This window comes from Ascaphus truei, chromosome 3 (genome assembly GCF_040206685.1).
Source record: "Ascaphus truei isolate aAscTru1 chromosome 3, aAscTru1.hap1, whole genome shotgun sequence".
Classification (NCBI taxonomy): Eukaryota; Metazoa; Chordata; class Amphibia; order Anura; family Ascaphidae; genus Ascaphus; species Ascaphus truei.
In genome coordinates this window covers 87,498,542-87,519,033 of record NC_134485.1, presented here as the reverse complement: position 1 = coordinate 87,519,033, position 20,492 = coordinate 87,498,542, and the positions used below count along the sequence as shown (strand labels likewise).

Here is a 20,492-nt window from a genome sequence, read left to right as displayed (position 1 = left end):
TATCTATATATCCATCAACTGGAACAACATTAAAAAAAAATCAGCTGTCGCCCCAAACTGATATACATATATGAAAGAAATAACCATATGCTTTATATCTCAAATTAGTTTCTCAATGTTAAAACGTAGATGCAGTATTAAACATAATTGTGGATTGATCGCTATATCCAGTAATTTTTCTCAACTCTGATGACTGATGTGATTTAACATTATCTCCTATTATTTGTATCACTAATATGGGCTACAAACTGGCATATTGCCGCAACATGGCATTGTTCAGTCACCCACTGCACATTCCAAATGTTGAAAGAATTCCAAATCAGCACTTAAGGTAATCAAATGTGTACAGCAGAATTTTGTTTAGTGTCCACACTTGTACAATAGTGGTTGATCTGTCTTGTTGCTATAGATAATATTCAGTACAGTCAATCACACACAGGTTCTTTAAATCTAATAAGACAACTAATGGTCTAAAACAATCCAGCACATATGACACACCACTGTGAGCCTATAGGATTTATAAAAGGGAAAAAATACAACTGTAAGAGACGGCATTACTCTTTGGAAATTTACTGCAGTATTCGAATAGTGCAGAATTTAAAATGAAACACCACAACTGCTTACAGGGTCTATTAAATATCTAGCCACATTTAGATTTCAAGATACAGAGAAATGAAATGCCCTTTTCCTGGGCTCTCCTAGTTACTTATTCTGATGAATAGAAAGCGAGCAAGCATTTGTAATGTTATAATAACGTGCTTACCAGCTCACTCCCTGGCATGTAGAGCAAGTTGTGAAAGTTTTTGTTGCCAGTTCTCAACAGGGACCACACTGAGCATGTCTGTTTGTAGATGTTGCGCATCTCTCTCTCGCAGGAGTTGTTGGCGAGGAAAGTCCCATAGAGGCACGAGTACGTGTGTTGAACCAACTTCACCTGCACAGCGGAAAAAACACAATACCTGTAAACTTGTTGCAATACTTTTTACGGAACCAACATGAAAGTTCTTCATAGATAAAATGATAGCGTATGGAGCTTTAGAAAACGCACAGGTTTCTTAAGTTATTAATGTAAGTTAGGCACGCCAACAAACCCCATAATTATTGACCAACTTCAATTATACTGTACATGTAGATAGTGTAACTTTAGCTTTACCAGAAAGGCCGGGTTAAATTCAAAGAGGCATGGGAACTGGTACAAAAGTTGATGGATGCAGTCTAGCCACTGCAAGAAGACCGGACATTGCTCATTTTGATCCTCTGCATTCTCCTGGTGACCGCAGCGATCGCCAAACTTATGGCCGTAGTCTAACCAATCTGTTTCAACTAATACCTGGAATCCCTGCAGGAGAAGCAGCAAGAAACAATGTCACAAGAAGTGGTAAGAAGAAGCCTGGTCACAAACATAGAAGTAGTGAGCAATGTACCTCTAAAGTTCTATAGTAGGGATCCAAAAGAATCTTTGCCAGAGAGACAATTTGTGGTGTTCTGTCCCAGCCATCCGAGCAATGAACCAGCACAGGCCGCTCTTCTCTATCCACTGCGTTAGCCACAACTGTCGCAGCTTTCAACATTGCAGACAGGTGCTGCAGCCACTTAGTACTTTCCAATGCTGAAAGCCAGCTATAAAACACATAAATGGTTTCACCACCTGACAGGTAAGTCGCATCTTGGGAAAGAAAGATTATGATGATGGCATTAGTTGATGGAAATTAAAAATGTTTTCAGGCCAAGGATTAAGCAATAAAAGAAATTGGCCAAAACGTAGACGTCAAGAGTTCTTCTTTCTTCAAAATCGTGCCATAGCAACAATATCAAAATGAGACTTTTTCCCTTAAACTGTGTGTGGGCATTGCAGCATTTTGCTGTGCAGTTTAAGGGGTAAGGGCAATAGGTGCTAATCAGCGCTAACTCATAAGACACCTTCCAGCAATTAAATAGGTAGTAAGACGTCTTCTGGCACTGGAAGAGGTCTTAGGGCATCGCACCACCAATAAATATGGCCAAAAAGGACTTTGGATTGGTCCATTATACGGTGTGAGACAGCACTGCCACCCAAGACTAGGGAAAGTCTTGTTTATTTTAAAGTAGTTTAGAAGGAGAAAGTAAGGTAATATGAATGACTAACTTTCTTACAGTATTACTTACAAAAATGAAAAGCATTCGAATGAAGAGCTGCTTAAAGCATCGTTGTCGTACATGAGTTATGTTTGTGCAAACAATGCTAGAAACAGCCATTAACAGAATATAAACGTACTTTCCTGGATCTGGCACTTGGTTGCACACAGCTCGCAGGTACTGAAAACTATTCCGGATTGAGTGTATATTTGCCATTCCCATGAATGCGACTTCACAGTTTGGGTAATATTCTGAAAAACAGAAACATATTGTTTTAGTTCTATTGAATTTTAGCAACTGCTCTGGAAAAATGCAATTTTAAATATTACTGTCAAATGTTTGGATATCTATTGTCCCTAAATCTTACATGCAGCAAGAAAACATTCTAGGGGTATGCAGTCCACCTTCAATACAATCGTCTCCATGAACCTCAGATTGAGAATTAGGTTGAGGAGACAAAAGTTTAAGGCTACAATTGGGGGTTATTTAAAGTCTCCAGACTGCAAAATTGGGGGAAAAAAACAACATAGTAATCAAAGAAAAGACATCCCATTGAAAGTCAATTTTCCTTTGATAAATCTGGTGCAATTCTTTTGCCCCATTGTTGTAGCCAGAAAACAATCCATTTAATCTGTGTCAACGATACTGACCCATGGAGTGAAAAATATGGCACGAGAGGAAGCAGCAACTACAACACAGCAAATGAAGCTTGGTTTACAATGAGCCATTTCGACAAGTATCCTTCACATGTTTTTTTTTTCTCTAACAAATACACTTTCCTCGCAGGTTGAATTACCTAAAAATGTGTTATATCAGGACCTCTTATCTTGAACACATATCTTTAAGAAACAATTGCACCTTCTGTAGCTTGCAGCTACATTAATGACAATAATAGTTGCAAGAACTGAGACTAACATCTGAACTATTAAGTGAAAAGCAGTAATCATGTGTGCAGCTAAAACTGATTGAGCCAAGGTACCTCATTATTTTAGCCTTGGGGCCTCATAGTTTTTCATACACATGAATTTTGTCCTTAGCACTTGTAATCTCTATAGAGCCTTGAATGTAATCATTGATGCTTTGCAATGCATTGTAGCTCCAGAGAGGAAATAGTGAAAAGAGGCTGAGCACAGCAAAAGGATGCAGGGCTGGAGGCAGGTAAAAATAATGATTATTTATTGGGAATAATTAATAGGGAATCTTTAAACATAGCAGATTTTTTTAAAGACATGTTAATCATCACATTTGTCTTATTCACGAGTACCTTCACATTCACAGCCTCCACCTTTCGCCCTGTTTGCAACAGCAGCAGTGTAAGATCTGGCATCCAGGATTAACAACTTTTGAGGGGCTCCTCCACCCTCAATCCCAGGACAGGCCGTCAGCGAAGAATCTACAGATGAAATAGAGAAGAGCTCAACTCCCATAACACGTTTTTACCGAAGGAACGTCTGTCTGAATATAGGTAGATAGACATTGGCACAAGAGCCGCGTGTACTCGCTGTTTTTTTTTTCAAGCTAACGAGAGCTCTGCAGACATCTTTACTAGAAGTGTTTGGGCCAGATTCACCAAGCTCCATTAGCCTAACCTAAATAAACGCGTTAATCACTAAAGCCGGCTTTATTCCCATAAAAAGCATGCCGTTATTTATAACAGCTGTTATTCTAAATGAAATATAAATGGATTCATTATAGCCTAAAAGATAATCATTTCATATTCACGAATGGTCAGTTAAGGTTAATGCCAGGATAAAAACTAAACATTAATTAGGTTATACCTAACTGGGGTTAGTCCCATATAGACCCTAAAATAGATCTTTTGCTGGAGACAAGAGAGAGGTGCCTATTCTGTAGCAAATGGGAGTAATGTCAAGACTTAAATAATATTGTGTTATTTGAAGATAATGCAGCATTATTATGAAATAACATGACGTTAACTTTATGCTAATGAGCTCAATTATGGTTATTTTTTTAATATTACTTTAGAGAATATGGTGTTATTTTCCTCGAGTTAATGCTCGTTCCTATTTTAGGCAACGTCACGTTATTTTCCCTGATTTAACATAGCTAGAATCTAAACCAGGGGTTCTTAGCCCATGGTCCATTAAAACCCTGGGGGTCCATGAAAACCCTTTGGGTCCGTGAAAAAACACTATAAAAAAAATGTAACTGCCTAAAACGGAACCGAAAATTTCGTTACGATTAAAACTGACGATATTTAAGTTCTGCAAACATTTGCAACCACAACGGCCTCATATTTCTGTCACTCACTGTATCCTATCCGGAGTTCATATATTTTTCCCGCAATTTTTTTCCGCATTTTTATGAAAATATATTATTTAATATTGTGGGGGTCTGTAGGTAAATACTTGAGGATCTAGGGGTCCGTAGGTTCAAAAAGGTTAAGAACCACTGGTCGAAACCTTTGTTTTTAATCAGACTGTAGAATATCATTTTGGTGTTGGCTAGTTCAGGTTTGTCCCTGCAGGACTATTGAACTGTGAGTCATGCAGTCAAGCTCTTACCAAAGTCTGTGTCTGCATTGTCACCGCCCTCGTTGCTTTTGCCATTGAGGTTTCCAGTTGTTGCTCTTCCACCGGGATTCAGTGCACAAGCCTTGGCAATAGAGGTTACCAGGTACTCATCATCTGCATTGCGCCAGCCCCACCAGCTAATCTCAGGCTGGCTGCAGCGTGCTATCACTGCTCCTGTGCGTGTGTGTCTAAGAATGGGAACAGCACAAAGGGAGAATAAACGCAGGATAAACTTGTAGTCGCATATTATGTACTTCTTGTCTTGTGTTAATGCCAACATCTGTTGCCACAAAAGTCGGAACATACTCCAGTTTATCTCATGTTTCTTATATCTCAATACTTTTTTGATTATTACCTGTACACTACAACTGGAATCCGTTTCCAGGACCTGAAGGAAGCAACATTCTCTAGTTCCTTGTCGGTAATCCACACAGGAACCAGGAGCTTCTGAGGATAGCTTGGACACAACCTGTAACAGCACAATCAGGGTCAGACAATATCTCCGCCATTCCAGTTGCAATATACTGTAGGAACACAAAGGGGCCTATGCACCAAGCGTTAATAAGCCACTTATCGCCCAAAATGCCTACAACGATTCTGTAAGCGTCGATAAGTGGGAGATAAGACTGAATCGAAAACATTTTTATCCTTAAAAAAGAAACACTGATTGAGCGCCGATAAGCCACTTATCGGCTGGTTCTGAAACTCGTGTTTTTTTAGTAGCCGCGATTAGGTTATCGAGGCCTATCACGGTTCTAGAATGGAGAGTTTCTCACAAAATCCTCATGCAAGGAAAAGTTGGCGTGAACCTGCTGAGAAGCGGTGAGACAGGACCTACAAAACAAAATGCTTTTTTTCTGCATTGGATTGATGCCGGGGGTCTCCGGAGCTGATACCCATTAATATCAGCACCGGAGAACGCCGGCATGAATCCCATGCAATAAAAATGCCTTTACAGTCAACATCATTACCTTAGCTGCTAACAGCTAAGGCAATGAAGGGGTTAACCCCTCCCGCTACCCACCAAGGGACAAATACCCCCTTCACCCACCCCAGCTACCCACAATAAACACTAATACCAACCTCTACCCCCACATGATTGATACCAGAGGCCGTGGGCGTCCGGGGGCCCTCAGGTGGTCCCCTCTGGCCTGCGGTACCAATCCTGTGTCCCAATTTTTTTTCCCAATACAATTAAATAAATACAACCCTTACACTCCTCTCCCCCCCCCCCCCCCCACACAAACACATACAGTACTGTAATGGGCAAAATAGCTATTACCCAGATATGGATAATAGCTCACTTGCCCATTATTAAATGAAACCAGCCAGCATAAATAAACCTTTCTACTCGCCCCTGCCATCATGAAAGGCGTCCTCGTCAGAAAACTGAAGGGCCATGTCCTCCGTTGCCAGAAAATATACAATAAGTAATACAATCTAACCCCTTAATCACCTTAGCGGTTAATAACTGCTATAGTAATTAACCCACCCTCGCCCGCTACCCACCCAGGAGTATTCTGGCCCTGCAGTATTCTGACGACGATGCCCTTCATGATGGCAGAGGTAAGTAGAAAGTTTTATTTACTTTATGCCAGCTGGCTAATGTTTGATTAATAATGGGCAAATTAGCTATTATCCATATCTGGATAATATGTATTTTGCCCATAACTGTACTGTATGTGTTGTTTGTGTATTTATTTAAATGTATTGGTAAAAAATTTGGGACACCGGATTGGTACCACAGGCCAGTGGGGACTCAAGGACCCACAGGGACCACCAGTCACCCATGGGGACCACCTGAGGACCCCTAGACACCCACGGGGACCACCCGAGTGCCCCCAGACACCAGCGGGGACCACCTGAGGACCCCCGTACACCCACGGGGACCACAGACACCCGCGGGAACCACCTGAGAACCCCTGGACACCCGCAGCCTCTGGTATCAATCATGTGGGGGTAGAGGAGGTGGGTATAAGTGTTGTTGTGTTTTGAATGTTTATTGTGGGTAGCAGCTGTTTTAATATAAATGTTATTACTAGTGTCGATGAGCAAGGGGTCTCTGGACCAGAACCGCATGATGTGAGGTCCAGGGACCCCCCGCTTCCCGAGATACAGACCCGTTATGGGGTGCCGGTATCTCCTATGCATTTAAATGTCCGTGTCACGTGACCGTGGGAATAAAATGCATAGGAGATACCGGCACCCCATAACGGGGCCTGTATGTCGGGAAGCAGACCTGAAATCAATGCAGTTCTGCTTCGGTGACCCCCTGCTCATCTACACTAGTAATAAAATGTATATTAGAAAACAGCAAATCTCTGCAGCTGAAAGAAATCGCCGGGCAAGGCCTTTTCAGGGAGACGATCTTCATGCCACTGGCTACTCGCCCGTTTTGTGAATTTTGCTATCACAGGTAATCAAGGCTTTCTGAATACCGTGATAACAAAGCTCATAAATATGGCGATTTAAATGGCCCAGCGATTTTTTTTATGAACACTTAGTGCGTAGGCCCCAAAGACTATGCTTGAAGAGCTGTTTAGCAATCAAAAAATTAAAAAATGAATTGTCTCAGGAAACCCAGCATTAAGTCTCCTTTTCCATAAATGACTAAGAGGAGTTACTAAGAGCCCTTAAAAAGCAGGACAAACATAAGTCTTGCTTATGTTGTGTAATATGCTAAGCGAGAAACAAGGGCTAGTCTTTGAGGTTGTGAACAAGCAATAACTATAATATACTTCAAGGATGTCGTAACTCTCCAGCAGGTACGACCAATGGCATTTAAAAACCTTAAGAATGTAACACCAAGTACATTGTACGCTAATCTAGCTCCTGTTGAGATAAAGGAACAAAAAGATCCCTAAAGAAGAAGTACATTAATTTTGCCTTGAAGGTGATTGCCTTGCATGCTAGTACACATGATGATAATTAAGAGGGAGTGTGTAAGCTTATTTTCTCACTTATAGTTGTTGTTGATCTCAGACACTCTCCAGGTATTCTGCAAGTCAAAACTCATGCGTACCAATTCCATCTGAAAGCGAAACTTCACATGGTCACCTAAAACACAAACAGTCCCAATACAGCACATTAACACCAAATGTTCATGAGACCAACATAGGACTACTGACAGAAGAGTGCTTAGCAGAGAAATGCTATGTTGTGTGTTCAAAGCAATCGCAGGGTTCTGCAGAACACCTGGTATCAGATAATTAATGTAACACTACTATGTGTTATTCCTAGCAACAAAGGAATAAGGGAGAGTCATTATATATTAAAAGCAGTCGGTTAACTAAAAATACTTTTTTTTATGACTTCCAAAAGAAGTGGAATAAAAGTTGGAGGAGTAATAGTTTTAAGGACCAACCAAAGGACTCTTAAAATGCTATTCATCTGAAGCAAAACGCAATCTAATTGGAAGTCAAAGGCAGCTGACCTTGTTTCATCTAACTGGCTGAAATTCAGACCTGATTTTAGACAGACACACACACACACCAAAAAAATGGCCCTGCTTGGAGGAGCTAAACTGCAAAGAGGGAGAAAACACGCATCTTTTGTCTGGCTCTTATAAACATATAGCCTCACACAGGTGTTTGTGGGTAAAAAGCTTACCTGGACGGCAAAGGTGCACATGATGCTCTTCCTCATCAGTGCAGATTCCCTGGCACCAGGCATGATAAGCGAACGCAAACAGATCATCTTGTTTTGCTGGACGCACAGTAGCCCTGTTCAGCCGCTTCAGCCACTCCTGGCATTGCTTGAATGTGGAGAAGTGGCACCTGCCAAGAAGAGGTGGAAATCAGAATCAAGACACATCCATTTCAGTTTCGAAAAACATTTTGGGGGTCATGCACTAAGCAGTGATAAGTGCTTTTAAGTGAGATAAAAAGCCATTATAGCGTGATATTGCTGCTGTGAGATTCACAAAGCAGTGATAAGTGCTTTTAAGTGGGAAAAAAAGCCATTATAGCACGATATTGCACTGTTATCACTGCTTTGTGAATCTCACAGCAGGCAGTATCACGCTATAAAGGCATGTATCTCACTTAAAAGCACTTATCACTGCTTTGTGCATAGCACCCAGAAAACCCACTTATCATTGCTTAGTGCATGACCCCCTTTGAATGCTAATTTGGCTTTAATGGTTCATTTCCTCCTGTGATATCTTAAGACATCAGCTGACAACAGATCAAAGGTCATTGCTGCATTTAAACTAGTAAATCACTTGTGCTCATGTCTGCACACCTTCTGTAATGGTGGAATGGCTCTAGCTATAGATATTATTAAGGCTAACATTTTATGGTGGTATAAAAGAAAAGCAGGTTTTGAATACATTCTTTTTTTTTAATTTTTGAGGTAAGCTTAAAAAAAATACCATTAGTTCAATAAGATGAAGTAATGCAAACGAGGGAGCTGAACTCACTTAAACGACACACATGGATTATGTCATACATTGTCATTAAAAACACTGAACATGAACAAGCTTTGGGGAAAATGAATACAGAAAATATATTCCTAGTGGCAGTATTGATATACCTCACTACTTTGGAGTCCTTGCATATGATCTGCAGTTGGAACATGTCCCGACTCTCCACAGTTTCAATCATCCTTAAAGGCACCTGAAAAGACATCAGCCATTACTTTCTTTCACACATTAAACCCATACTAGGAGGGTGCATTAATGTTCCACAGGTGGAATGTTTCACATCACATGGTCATGTTAGAGGACAGTCAGCTTTGAATTGACAAAGCAACCTCCAATGTGCTGAGAGCTCTTTCCTGCCAAAGTTTTTTAAAAAGTGCCAGACAGCAAGTAGCAGGGACACTTGAAGCAGCAACCCCCCAGAACCCAATAGGATTTAAACTCATATAGTATCGGGCCCCCTGAGCATGTCCTGCTCATTAAAAAAAAAAAAAAAAACACACCCTAACTAACCTCCATTAGAGGTAACAGGATTAGAATTGGCGGGTCTTCCAGAACTGAACTGCACTGCACTATTTTTAGCTCCAGGGATTCTCCAGTTCCAGAAATACTGGTGAAGTTACCGGTATTACTTCCTGGTTTTTAAAGGGGATTTAAATGGTCATTCGATAGGACGATACAATCAATGATATTGCAGCTTTCTTTTGGCTTGACATTTTGCAGCCATTTGGTTTAACGAGGGACATTTAAACCCGGTAACGCTAACGGTAAGTATCATGGGAACCGTGAATTCCTGGATTCCTATCCCGTGTAAATTTAAAAAAAAAGGATGTGTTCCTTTAAACCCTAGCTGCAGGTTACCATGATAACCTCAGGATTCGGCTCACGCGAGGGCTCCATTTCAACCGCCTGGACACTTATTTTAAATACTTATATTTCCTGAATGAAGCATCAGATTTTAAAAATACAAACAGCATTGGAAATGACAAGAGGAGATCTCCTAAGTAAAATATTATGAACAATAACAACTGCTATTTCAGCATAATAAATCATGAAAAATAAATTAATCAGGTGAAAATCAAGAGCAACTTTACTGGTGGTACTGTCCGCTCCTCGCCCCACTATGGTCCAAAATCTTCTCCATGAGTAACACCATTTTAGGATCCTTCAATAAATCCCAATCCGTGGATAGCTCTTTTTAATTAAAACACACCTTCTCCTGACATGCCTAAATCCAAGGTAAAGCTCATTACCCATATACGGCTACGCATTGCTGTATAGCAGCCCCAGCGTGCCGTGGTGGGCGCCTCATGCTTCAGATATTATGGTTGAGATGAATATGGAATGGAAGGTTAATGGAGAACATGACCTCTTTGAATGAACTTTTTGTTAATGACCCAAACGTTAGGGCTTCTTCGGTATTACTGTGACAGCCTTAATTGATGTACAGTAGCGTCCATTTGGTTATAGATTCCCTCCCAGATCGTAAAAAAGCAAAGTGGTTGCTAGCCAATGGGTTTTACGTGGACACCGACAGGACGGAGGTCCCTTTTATCCCCCCCCCCCTTTTTTTCATTTTGTATTATAGTACATTCAATAGGGATTTATTATATATTGCATGACTATGTTTGTACTTGTATCGCTTCATCAGTAAATATGTGGTTCTTCCCTTTTTGTTATTTATGTACCCTAAAATGTATGATAGTTACACAGTTAATAAAAATTTCAAAAAAACAGGATATCTTATAATTTGGTTGGGTACAGAAGACAATCCAATGATGACAGGGAGGTATCACAAAGGTGTGGAGTCAATGACAAATAGAGCCTTTGTTGCCCTCTATAAAATTACTTTTAAAGGAGCAATCCATGCAATATCCTACATGTTTTATTTTTTTTAACTAAATCAGTTCTGTAGTATTAGATCATACTTACTAGGTTGTTTGTTTTTTGTTTTGTATTTTTAATTCAACTCAATGCCATTTTTAATTAGTTAAATATACTTGGCATCCTTTGATTTCTATAGCAGGCTTTAGCACACCACCCTAGCAGTGCAAGAGCTTTGCAACACTTTCTTGTTTGTGACAATTTGTTGCCAATATTCCCAGCAGTTTCAGATGCAAACTGACAATAGATAATTTTACCTTAGTAATATAAGAATACATTGTAGCTGCTGAGTTACACAGACTGAAGAATTGAAAATGAAAGGCAGCCATTTAGTGAACCTTGCGAAGCAGGATCTTTGCTGATCGGTCACTGGAGAACAAATCGATCGGCAGCTTAGGTAATTCGTTATCAATAAAGGTAATCAAAGGCCAGGGGTGTTCCCTCCTCTTTCCCCTCCTACCTCCCTTTCTCTCTCTCTTTTTCCATCCTTTGGTCTTCTAGGCCACTAAGTGGTCTTGAGGTTCTCGCCTCTATTGGCAAAGTTCTTTTCTATCTTTTATACCTTGTAAAAACTTAAAAAAGTAATCAAAGGCTGCATATATTAAAACAAAAAGTGCTGCGCAGACTGCCTCTAACGTACTGTATACTGCTCTCAGTGACTTACATTGATGACAGAATCTTTAAACTTGATGTGCAGCCTGTAGTTAGAGATTGCTATGACCGCTTCATTTGCACTTCCCAAATATTCCACACCCTCGCCTGGCAGCACTTGGAAGGGTACCTGGCAAAAAAAAAAAAGAAGAGAGAGAGCTTGATTAAAATATGAGGAACAGCCGTCAATGACGAACGGTGATACAGATTGGTGGGGGTTTTTTTTTTAGAGGAAGGCCCTATGTTTTTCTGCCTTACACCAACCCATTGCTTACAAACCACAATGGGAAATCATGCAATGGATTAACCATTATTAATAATGATACATTCTGAACATTTAAAACAGAACTGCGATTCAAACAGAAATTAAAATAAACACACCGTCTCCTTAATAAATAAATCTGCAAAAATGTAGGACTATTCCATAATGTGGATTTGTTGTTTTATATTCAAACATAATCTGATCCTTTGGTAGAAAGGGGGGGGGGATAGACAGCACTCTGACAATGACTCAGAAAGGTTGCAGGGTGCACGGAACAGGAAGGGACCCTAATTCCCTTCAGAAGTACTAACAAACCAAAAGATAGTACCAGCACTCTCTGTCTCACAGCTACAGATATAAGCGAATACCAGTGTAGGGAATATGAATAATTTAATGACACTAATAATAAACTGAAAATATAGCAACAATAGCCAATACGCCAATGCACGAATAAATATCACCATAGAGAAAATCAAAAAATAAAAGGGGGTAGAGGGGAAAGAAGGAGAAGGGGAAAAAAACATGAAAGAAAAGGAAAAAATCACAAAAACGGAAAAAGGAAAGCAAACTAGGGGGGCGACGTTTCGAGGGGTGACCTCTTCATCTGGCCCATTCCCCCTAGTCCCAGAGGTACTTCCCTAAGCCTTCCCTCCCCACTGTCAAATAATCCCACACTCAGCTAATGATATAAATCTAAAGTCTAAAGAGGGCAAATCACATAAGCAGATATCAAATATCAAACAATAAATGTAAATACAAGAATATTGTAAAAGACACAGAACATATGCAGATATCAGATGCCAATCAGTGAACAAGTATAAGCAAACCCTCTATCAACAGCTCCTGGTGCCCCAAGCACTCAACAGATTTTTTCCTTTTCTTTCATGTTTTTTTCCCCTTCTTCTTTCCCCTCTACCCCCTTTTATTTTTTGATTTTGTCTATGGTGATATTTATTCTTGCATTGGCGTATTGGCTATTGTTGCTATATTTTCAGTTTATTATTAGTGTCATTAAATTATTCATATTCCCTACACTGGTATTCGCTTATATCTGTAGCTGTGAGACAGAGTGCTGGTACTATCTTTTGGTTTGATAATCTGATCCTTTAGTCACGTAATTTATATTTGTTTTCTGTAATCCATTTTAATGGTTTTACTTTTCTCCAGTTTCAGTACCCACAATTTATGCCATTTAGGTTATATTTTGGTCCAGATATTTTTTTCCTACATACTAGAGAAAAGACAAGAGTTCATTAAGTATTTAGTGGCACCTGTTAATGTATCATGGCTGCAGCAGCCTTAATGAGGGCAACCACTTCCAAAATAGAAGGACCTTGAAAACTAATGTTTTAATGAATTAAGCAAGAAAAACATTTTTTTCCTGTAAACTGATGTGAGCTGCTATAGGCCAAAATTCAAACATTACATTTGATATGCGAGCGAGAATGCCCCTTCAAATTTTGGGAAAATTGCACAGCTTTAATTAAAAATGGTGGTAATAAAAAGATTAAATAAAAAGTAGTTGTTTCTCATTCAGAGTATAATTGAAAACATAAAAAGATCTTTTCATGATATCATGAGATATTATGTATTTTAATCCATCTGGTGCTTCAGGGGCTAATGAGCTACAATTGGTTTAAAAATACAATATGTTGGGTTTGGAACAGGTGAGGACTTTTTCCGGGTTTGTGCTCATCTTCAAAGAAAACTTAATTGGGGGAGCCTGGGGATAGCGTACTAAAAGTGACACATATGGAGCTGATAGTCTTGAGATAAGGGCAGTTGTTTTGATAGATGTGAATAAAATATGGCTCTCCTGACAACTTTATAAATAGGATCCTTTTAGGGTTACCTTCAAAAGCATTCTCTGGGGGGTTCTGCAAGGTTCAGGGGGCGTGGCTAAGAAAGTATTCAACCCAAGAGCGACTTTATTAAAAAATGAGAATATCATGTGATGTCATCTCCTCTGCATAATAAGAGATACAAATCTGTAATTGTGTCAGAGTGGCATGTTCTGACACCACACACACACACCAAACACTGCATGTTTAAGAGGTACTATGGGACAGATAGCCATTTATCGCTCACATTTAGGATTAAGACGGTCGTGATTAGTCTCGTTACCGTGATGAGCGCCCAAATCTGTTAATGTAGCTCACGTCCAAGTATTACAGAAGGGAAGTTATGAGTACGTCTAGATATTGAGGCAGAATCTACATTTTTGTAGTTTTTTGGGGGCTTATGTTGTATCCATGGGGAAAGAATGTATTTAAGTTTTTGCAAAGATTATGAAAGGCAGATTTCAACAGAGGTGTATTTTGGTCTAAATACGTGATTTCTCTTTCTGTGCCAGTGACATCTCTGGGAGAGAACCTATGGCATTTGAGTAATGTAATGTATAGGGTTATCTTTTATGTTATATCTGTTTATTTTGAGTAACTGTTATGCATCTATTGTAATTGTATGTTCTTGTAATCCCTTTTCTGTAATCTAAGCACTGTATATATATATATATATATACATACACACATACACATATACATATATACGAGAGAGAGATTTAATAAGTGATGCTTTGGGCTATGAATGAGACGGTTGCACGCTCGAGAGAGTATTTACATTCAGACACATTTTGCTACAACGGATGTGTGTTAAAGTGCATAGTTTTTTCTATAATAAACGGACCTGAGACCCTAGCAAATATTAATTTGCATAACTATCTTGGGTGGTGGTAGCGTATAGATGAGATTACAATTGAGTAAAGGGGTTAATATTAACTCATTGGAGGCACCTTGCACAGGCGAAAGGTGAGTTGGCCGTGTAGCCGTGTGTATTAACCCTGATTGCATATCTAAGTCACGTGCTCACTGGTGTGCTGTTAATGACAGGTGACATATGGGGATGGGTTTATGGGAGATATTGTCCATTTGAGGGACCTTTGTGGACATGAAAAGTGGGACCGCTTGCGAGCGTAGTATTAACCCTTGTCTTGTATGCAGGCCACGTGCTCACAGAAGTGCCGTATGTGACAGATCTGATGAGATCTTCTAGTAATTACATTTTTTTATTATTAATCTCCCTGCCCCCCACTTTTGGATTCAACGAGTCTTGTAGTGCAAGACTATCAAATCGTATGGATCGGAAACTATTGCATCTTTTTCACCTTGATATTTCCAAAACAGAAAGATATGGTTTCCAACAGGAAGCCATTGTGCAGGCAAACCATAACAGTAAATTATGATATCACCGTTACTGATTGCAGCTTCAAATAATAAGCTCAGGGATTCTTTCATTAACAACTTATATGGTTTCTGTTGCCATATCATTGTTGTTAAAAACTAGCAGAAAAAAAGAGACACTGCACATTAGCATCTCTATTATAACACATAATTCCCTTTTATCACTTGATATTGCTGTGTTTCCAAGGTTCAAAAGTAGAAAGTCCTGATAACTTCACATTGGAATACTCTGAAAATAATGTTAAAGGGATATCAATGAAGAAGAATGGCCACCTGGCTGCAGTTTGCTAGGCATAAACTCAAGTTTATATTCATTTTTTTTTTCAAGTTCACTCCATATTTCCTCAGGGAAAACAGCTTGAGATTGGGTATATACCCATAACTGATAATTCAGAGCCACATGGTCAGTCTTCATATACGGACAAGGCCGACTAGAAAAATAATGGTCCAGGGTATCCCTATTCCACACATTTGGGATTAATCAATTGGCTTTAACAGTGACGTAAAGTAATAATATTAGTTGAAAATCCTACAGTCAATGAGACATCCATCATTGGAAATTGGAGAGTTCATATTTTACTCTAAGAGTATGTCAATACACAAATATTTTAAATCAGTGAATCACCTGCTATTCCATAAACCCTTTCCAGCCCATTGAAAAAAAAATTGCGCTTCTAAGACATGTTATAAGAAGGTTGGATTTCCTTCTTTTGGTAGAAGTAGTAATATTCTGGCAGAGGTTCGTACCCGCTGACACTTTGCCACGTTTTAATAGTATAAGCAAAGAAAAGTTTGATTGTGAAGACTAGAAATAGATCAATCGAATAGAGTAGCAAATGAGTAAGGAGTACCACCGCTGACGTTACAGAATTGGTATTACACATTCCTCCAGCAGTATATCTAATTCTCGTGATTGCTAGAAAAGCCATTTTGCTTGAAAGGTTAATGTCCCACAGTCATTAAAATATCTTGACAAACTTGTATTTACAATAATGTCTACGGAAAGACGTGATAATTGTACAAAGACATTAAAATGAACAAATGTATGTATAAATGAGAACTGTATGTCAACGCTTTGCCGATTCAAGTACAAAAATCTATTTTAGGACCTTTCAGACATAATCTTGTCTTTCAGTAGCGGGAGTGAATATTTAATACAGGATTCATATATTGAACAGATAGAACATATTCATTTTTATAGATAATTTTATATTTATACAAGCAGCAGAGCTCCATATTTGTTCATTTATCTGGTTTAAAGAGACTTATAAGAAAAAAAGGAAAATTAAAAAAAAGGTCTTTACAACATGCTAGATATAAGAAACGTGTTTGACAGCTGTAAGTTCCGGACGAATGTTAGTATTAGAACAGCTCAAAGAAAATATATATCTTTATTGTTGATGTATATTTCTCATATCAATCATAAGATTATAAATCTTATAAATAGAAGGGAAAAAAACATTTAGAAAGTGAACCTTGCCTGAATCTTTGGATAGTTTCATCTATGAAAAATTGTAATGTAATTTCTCCAGAAACAGTACGGTTTAATAAACATTGTAAAATGGAGTTTATAGTGTAGTTACTGCCCCTATTTGTGCCTTACATCTCTTATCATTGTACCATTTCATTACTGGCCCTTAAACATGAGTTGGTGGCTAGAAAACAGAAGCTAAAATAATACAATCTGCCAACTATCTCTGATGCAGAGTATACACGACTGACAATCACCCATTTCAGAGCTCAGGTGGTAAATGGAAACAGACAAAGTGTCAAGACTCATTTTGACCTTTTGAGGGGGAAAAAAATACAAAATCACCTATTTTTACATACAGTAATAAGCATATCTCTAGACTACACATTAATGTTGATACACATTGGTAATAGGGTGCTTAGAATAATCAGACACCCAGCAACTAACCAAACTCATCTTATGTTAACCAAAAATCTGAGTGTGCGCATTTGCTTTCTCCTCTGAACCCAAACGGACATCATATTTTGGGGACCCCACATTTTTTGTTCCAATGTGTCAGCATTAAAATTAAAATGTAGATATTTGTCACGGGAGACCAGGCATTTACACCTTTTTACCAGGATCATACATTGAGGTAAATTAAATAAATTGTAAATTTATTCACAGGAAAAGGCAGACACACAATGTTACACAAACTACACAAGAAAAGACACACTTACTGAAGGTCTGGGGGTGAAAGCTAGACTTTCCTAGGTGCAGGGGCTTCTCAATCCAAAGCTTACCCTGACAGGGACCTAGCCTGAAATGTCCTGGAACTGAAATCAGCCTGCAATTTCAGACGCCACTGCTCCCCTCTCTCCAGCGGACTTGAATTTACTTGCTGTACTGGCGCTTAGAATCTACTAATCTGATTGGCTCAGGGGTTTATAATACTTCTGAGTTTCATTAACAAAACCCTGCAGCCAATCCGGGCGTGGGAGTTTCCTAACCAGCCAATCAGAGCGATGCTGGTCTTGTGAAGCCAGGCAAGCAGGGGTGCTGAATCTGCCAAGGGCATGTGCAAGGTTGCCACCTCAGCCACTTGCTATTCAGAAGCCACACGCTCGGTTGGGCTCATCCAAGTCTGGTGGGGCAAATGGAAATTTGAAGAACTTCCATTCATACCAGGACGTGGGTACTTGAGCTCTTCCCTCCTGCCCAAATGGTGTTGACACTTCAGACATCCTCTGTGGCTTTCATCTCCGACGTCCTGGCAGACTCACTGGCACCAAGTTGGTAGCCCCAGTGGCCTGTCAGAACATTGGTTCTGAAAGTTCCAGCTCATTTACTGTGCACAAAGCATATATGTACTGAACACACTTTGTTAATAAAATACACACTTTAAAAACCTAAGTCTTTCTGGTATGGGAAATAGAATAAAACGCTGCACTTTATTTTTAACTAGCCATATTCCCCACACACTATTGCAGAGACTTAGTATGGATTCTAAGAATCCCCTCACAACCTTATATGTATGGTTGGAGCACCTCTGAACCCCTACACCGGTTCTGGGTGACCTGGGCATTTACCGTGTATCCCCATTAACCTAGGGACCCCATGACTTTTTCAGGGACACCTCACATCCCTATGCCCCTTTTACCTTTCTGGTTTGTGCTGAAACAGGGAACCAACCCCTAGTGGTAAGTCATGAAAGCGTTTTCAAGGGTAGGTATTGCAGTGACAATGTGCCTACATGTATACAGCAATCACTCATTTGAACAAAAATGTTCTAAATATCTTTTACTAATAAATAATTTGTATGATATAAAAGCACACCACAGTCCGTAAGGAAGAAATTTTACCTATTGCAGTATTCAACATTCCCCTCAAAATACAGAATTGGTAATAGGTTTAATGAATATAACAACATTTCCTATTTCACTTATCCCAAAGTTTGAGGGTTCTTAGTCATCTCTGTACTTACTGTAGTCTGTGCAAGACAATAAATGGTCTATTTATCAAAGTCCCGCAGCTGAAGATGTGTACAAAAACAGTACCAGATTTTATATTGAAAGCAAATAATTTTTTCCTATGATGAAGCTTTTTTTTTTTGCACCACTTTTGCCCTTGAAGACTTAATAGATTACTTGTTATGCAGTCCCTCTGCTGCAGTGGGCATCAAGACAACACGCTGTTTGAGACTACAAATTAGGCACAGGAGGTAATTGACGATCCATGACGAACACAATTACACAACGTCATATATTGCCTAGTAAGGCTTTCCAGTGATCCTGTCAGATGTTCGGGCTGAAGCTTTGTTCCTTCCTCCCCCAATTGTCCAAATCAAACATGGCGGGTTGGTGGGTTGCTCCAGCACTTCGAAAAAAGATCACAAAACGCTCATAAAAGTTTCTCTTGAAAAAAGCAGAATAAAAAAGGTAAGGGGAAAGTAGAAGTCCTGGAACAACCCACACTATTTATCAGATTTTCTACGGGAATATTATTTATTTTTTCTATTCCGTTCCTTTGTTTTTTTCACTATAGGAGTGCTGTCTGACAACCCAATTTTTTATGGTCGCTAAATATAATTTGTGCACATTATAGGCTGCGTGATGGAATAGAACACAGTGCTATAATATTTGTGCTCTTCTGTACTTTTTTTCCCCCATCTAATTGAATTTATGTTGAAACAAAGTGTGCTCCTTTAAGCACTCACAGCAATTAGACGCAGTAAATGTGTACGGAGAGACACCACACACAATATCACTGCTGATTATGGTGATGCTCTCGCTTTTTGTTTTTAACATCTCCTTTTACGAATTGTTGAAGTAAAGCGTCCGAACTGTTTCAGTGGGACAATTAGTACATTAGGTGTGAACAATACCTCCGAAGTCCTGCTAATAATTTGGCTCTACATCCTTCATTCCTACTGCTCTTTCCAAACCACAGAATAGAATCATGCATCCTGCTACTTCGGTATCACTGCTGTGCCAATACCTGAAAAGAAAAATCTGCCCCCCGAATGTTGGTCTGAGATTTAAACATCATCTGCCATTCGGGGAGAAAGAGCAGCTCAGTGAGTATAGACACTGACTCTGAAAATGGCACAGAGTTTGAATCAGGGGAACCGTGGGACCTTGGGCAAGTCACTTTATCTCCCTGTGCCGCAGGCACCAAAATCATAGATTGTAAACTCATCTGTGCAGTGACAGTGTCTATAAAAAATCCTATGTGCTGCATAGCGCACTATACTGTAAATATGAATATGAATATTTGAGTCTCATTTGGAGAAAAGCAGTATATGAAATAAAAGTTATTATACACACCCTATACCGTCAAGTATTGTCTGAGCATTTTGGTTACTTATTCATACTGCCAAAGCTGTATGGTTTGATTCCTACTCCTGGAAAATATAATACATAGAATATATAATCTTGTAAACTGAGCCCACTGTGCCCTTCTCTTCTACCCTATTCTGTGTTCAATAGTACCTCTTATTCATTGGCAAACCGGTTTGGCCACAGATCCTCCTCCATCACTTGTCCTTACCTGCAGTTTGTCTTCCTCCTTCACCAGCTCCCTGGGAGGGAACAGATCCTTGGCTTGGATGTATTCCAGACTGGGAGGTCCCTCTTCACCCTATTACAGAAACGTGACAAAACAATCACACATCTAAAACATTGCTGTATTTACTGTACATGTTAAAACTCTTCCCTCCTTTTGCTGTGCAGGTTTGCAAGCAGTAAATTTTCTATAAAGATAGCAAGAAGTTACATGGTTAGCTGCATGTTCTGTGTAATCAAACATTTAATGTGAAAACATTACCACATGATGGAAGAAATTAGCAACCCTTGTAGGATGCCACTTTAAAGTCTCCCATAATCCACTCCATTCTACAAGGCAGTTTATTACAAGATGTTTTGTTTTTTTTAAATAG

At 39.3% G+C, this 20,492-nt stretch overlaps 1 protein-coding gene across 3 annotated transcripts in view; it reads right to left on the bottom strand.

The window, feature by feature from the left end:
- Positions 1–20,492, bottom strand: part of MTMR4 (myotubularin related protein 4) — a 63,482-nt gene that overhangs the window by 7,228 nt on the left and 35,762 nt on the right. For all 3 annotated transcript variants that reach the window (XM_075594531.1, XM_075594530.1, XM_075594529.1), the window contains 12 exons: positions 20,105–20,194; positions 11,618–11,734; positions 9,183–9,265; positions 8,259–8,425; positions 7,610–7,706; positions 5,005–5,118; positions 4,641–4,837; positions 3,380–3,508; positions 2,255–2,366; positions 1,425–1,620; positions 1,154–1,339; positions 764–934 (listed from right to left, as the gene is read on the bottom strand). In XM_075594531.1, coding sequence (XP_075450646.1) covers positions 764–934; positions 1,154–1,339; positions 1,425–1,620; positions 2,255–2,366; positions 3,380–3,508; positions 4,641–4,837; positions 5,005–5,118; positions 7,610–7,706; positions 8,259–8,425; positions 9,183–9,265; positions 11,618–11,734; positions 20,105–20,194 — 1,659 coding nt within the window. The remainder of the gene's footprint in view (positions 1–763; positions 935–1,153; positions 1,340–1,424; positions 1,621–2,254; positions 2,367–3,379; positions 3,509–4,640; positions 4,838–5,004; positions 5,119–7,609; positions 7,707–8,258; positions 8,426–9,182; positions 9,266–11,617; positions 11,735–20,104; positions 20,195–20,492) is intronic.